Genomic DNA, 3,896 nt, shown 5'->3' on the forward strand with positions numbered 1-3,896 from the left:
CTCCTTGGTGGGCCTGATGGATAGCCCTTCATCAAAGCTAAACAATAAAAAAAATAATAATCTGAAGCTCTTATGATGAATAGTTTTTGAGTTATAAGCATTTTTGTATATCCAGACACCCCCCTTTTCAGATGGAGCCCCCTCCTCAAATATGGGGTCTATCATAAAACCGCTGGCTGGTGCAGTGTAGGTCGGACACATCTATCTAACATTCCTYCCAAATTTCATGATGATCGGTGCAGCTGTTTCCATGATACGGTTGACCAAAAACCACTGAAAATAAACAAATTGTACAAAAACAGTCTCATAATAAATGGGGTCATTATAATAGAAACTGATCCGATGCAGTCTTTATGGTCACATCTCTAATTACCAGCAGCATTTTGACTTTAATAAAAAAGAACAACAGGTGTGTCGACGAGCAGAACTCGTAAATGAAGCATGCTCTCGTTTTTTTTWAATTTTTTTTTACACTTTTCCAAGTCAAACTGTTTGCCGATGATACAAATAGTGAGAAACTTTGTCTCAGATGTGTTCTGGATGTTCCCCCTCAGGATCCAAGCCAAGACCAGGGAGCTGAGGGAGCGTCAAGCCCGGGAGCGGGACTACGCCGAGATTCTGGACATTAGTCGTACCCCCGAGAGGTCCTCCGAGGAGGACCACCTGTACTCGGGCGTGAACCCCCTGAACAGCTCCGTGGACAGCGGCCACAGCCGGCCACACAGCCCCCGGGACGATTACCCCCACACCCACCACCAGCATCAGCACTCCGACAGCCTCTACACCCAGATCAGCAAAGTTCGCAACGATCGGCCTCCGTCTACGGACAGGTYAGGTGGAATCTTTTACAGGTGCTTGAAATCCTTGAAAATCCTTGAATATTACTGTGGGAAAAGTGTGGATTTTCAGCGTTTTGGGTTAAGCCTCTGCTACATTTTATTTTTTTCATGTAAAAACTAAATCCACAGGAGCCTCAGCTCTGCTGTTACAAATCAGGCCAGGTGACAGGCTGCCAATCACAGTTCAGCAAGCTTTCAGCCTTAGCTTTAAAGCACACCTCAGTCCTGGTATTTAACTCAAAGGTCTGCCCGGGCCTCGTTCTGCCCCTGCGTTCCCTGCCGGACCATCCCRGAAGCAGCGTGGCTGCACAGAGCCGGCAGGCTGGCTATCACACCTGCAGGATAAAATAATCACAGCAACAGAAGGCAGGCGGTAAATGTCAACTGTGAGACGCCARGCGCCGCTCTCAGGGGGATTTACTCCTGTGGTGGGGGGAGGGGGGGGACGGGTGAATGGAGACCTTTTGAATATCTGTCTCCCTCTTTCTCCCGTGACCTTTCTGCCTCTTTCTTTTCATATTTTCATCCCTTGTTGATTTCACCTCAATGCAACCTTTTAACTTCGCTGCGTTCTTTTCATCTCTGCGGAAACGTTTCGACCCGAGCTACTCTGTCGCCTCTTTGAGTGACAGCTGCCAATCATCACAGAAAATTCGTCTTTCTGCTTTTCCGTTCAGCAGCCTGGCTCTGTGAGMGTTCCTGAATAAAGTAAACATTAGATTCTGCATCTGATCTGCAGCAGGTCTCTGCACTGCAGGCCTGAGCCGGGCCCCCCTCTGGTCAGTGGAGGGAGAGATGCGTCGCCCCGAGGTGGGTTTGGGGAACTTGAAACCAGTCYAGGCTGCAGGGCAGCAGGAGGMTGAAGGAGTAGCTGCAGCGCCGAATGAATGGGTTTTAATGTTTTCACTGTTTCAGCGGCCTCCGGTGTCCTGCATTAAGCTAAATAAGCGCTGTAGCTCATATCGATTCATAATTCATTGTGCCGCTGTTGTCATTCTCCCCGATGTGCTGCTGCAGGCAGATGCACAACAGATAATATAGCAGCATTACAGATAGGGAGTCTTATTTAATTAGGCGACAGAATTCATTTATAAGACTGAGTGCAGACTCTGATCAACATCCCATTAAAAATTTCATCCGTTTCACTTATTTATTTACTATTGAATTAAAACTCCGCCCCCACCCTCGTCTACTTCATGGAAATCCCTTTCAGCTCGAAGCCACTTTGGGGTGAATTCACTGAAACGTTGCTCAGTCAGAAAAGCTCTGAAATGTTGTTTTTTTTTAATCTCTCAAGCTGCCGATCAAGTAGAAATGTTTCCACCAGTTCTCACTGTTCAAACAGGATCATTTGCTCACTTTGTCCCCTGCTTTGTAGCTTTTAAAGACTGGAATTCAGATAAAACAAGCAGAAGAACCAGTATGATTGAGTTTAATGGAGCTTTTTTATTAATAGTTTAACGTAGAGATGCACAGATTCTGGTCTTTTAATGAACTAACCCATAAAAAACATCAAACGCATTCAAGATTATCCTTCATCTAAAAACAAACATCTTCAAATAAACCTTCAACACTGACAACATGAACTGTTGACAAGTAAAAACTATTTGTTCTAGAAATTGATAGATGACATCTAACTTCAATGTGATCCAGGCTGCAGGAGATAAATATCAATGTTGGAAACAAAAGCACTCAATAATGTTTAGAACTATAATTGAACTTAATAAAATTATTTATGACTTTAATTATTTGCCTAGAAACCAATAATCTCCACATAATTTATTTTTCCTGAACATTTTAATGTAAAATACGTTATTTTATGTAGAGATGCACCGATATGAAAATATTTCAGCCTATATCGATATCCGATATTAACATTGCTATTATGACCAATATTTACTGACGAACACATTATTTATTTATTTATTATTATTTAATTATATTGTGTCATTATCATCAAACAGAAACAGCTCAACCAACCATGTCCCCTCCCAAAACAGAAACACAAACAGCAACGAGTAGAAAATCATTATCGGACGTTATCATTGGCCCAGTTTTCCTTACCGGACCGATACTGATGTTACTGCCGATATATCGTGCATTCCTAATTTTATGACATTATTATTATTTAACAACATTCGTAAAGAAGTTTTTAGTTTTTCAAATCTAAACGGATCAAAATGAGATGACAGAAAATAAACTGCTGTTTGCAGGTGTTTGTCRAACTGTCAGAGGTTTAGGACGAGGGAGGGGGGCTTCAACCACAGCTCACACAGTGACAGCTGAATGAGGATTGTGTGCAGTTAATAAAAGTCTCCAAACATTCCAGAAAAAGTGTCTATATTTGACTCTAGTCAGTTCAGATGGTCTGAAAACTGGATAAACGTAGCTGGACACCGACCATGTGCTTATTTCCACATCAATGCAAACGGTGCGTTCAAGGACCAAAGACAAAGTCAGTTTTTGTTTTTGTTTTTGTTTTTTTTCAGAACTGACCATTTAAAAAATGGAAAAATTCTGATTTTCTTATTTGTTTGTCTGGTTTCCAATCGTTAGGTGCATTCCTAATTATTTTAGATTAAAAAACAAATATAAAGAACCTAAACTCAACCTGAATTTTATTCTCAATGTAACTTTTTTTTTCTTTCCATAAAAGTTTTAAAAGTTTGTTTCAGCCTTTTCTGACAGAAACATTTAGTTTGGACATTTGATGGCCCATTTGATAGGAGTTAATTGTTTCGGTACTAATTGAGTATTTTATTCTGTCATTTATTAGTTTTATTAAAAATAAAAGCTGAAACATCCGGCTGCAGCTGCATAAATTCTTAACGCGTTTCATTCTGTTGCCCTGCAGGCTTTTTTTTACTCCGTCCCCAATGTTTTTCAGACACATTATTATTTTATATAGTTTTGTTCTAACAGAGAAATTCTGTTCAATATAATATATATATTTTTTTCGTTTCTCTTAATGTTAGACTCGAGTCTCAATTTAGTTAGCCTGGAGCTCTGAATGTGTTCACATCTTTTCCAGCCTGAATAATTCATTTGTCTATAAAC

The 3,896-nt window shown here is 40.6% G+C and overlaps 1 protein-coding gene across 1 annotated transcript in view; it reads left to right on the top strand.

Moving 5' to 3' along the window:
• Positions 1-554: 554 nt before the first annotated feature.
• Positions 555-3,896, top strand: part of LOC106536983 (partitioning defective 3 homolog) — a gene marked incomplete at both ends in the record, with an annotated part of 18,599 nt that continues 15,257 nt past the window's right edge. Inside the window, 1 exon segment of the mRNA XM_014034348.1 lies at positions 555-830. Coding sequence (XP_013889802.1) covers positions 555-830 — 276 coding nt within the window.

The sequence above is a fragment of the Austrofundulus limnaeus genome, unplaced genomic scaffold (assembly GCF_001266775.1).
Source record: "Austrofundulus limnaeus strain Quisiro unplaced genomic scaffold, Austrofundulus_limnaeus-1.0 Scaffold2064, whole genome shotgun sequence".
In the NCBI taxonomy this organism is placed as follows: Eukaryota; Metazoa; Chordata; class Actinopteri; order Cyprinodontiformes; family Rivulidae; genus Austrofundulus; species Austrofundulus limnaeus.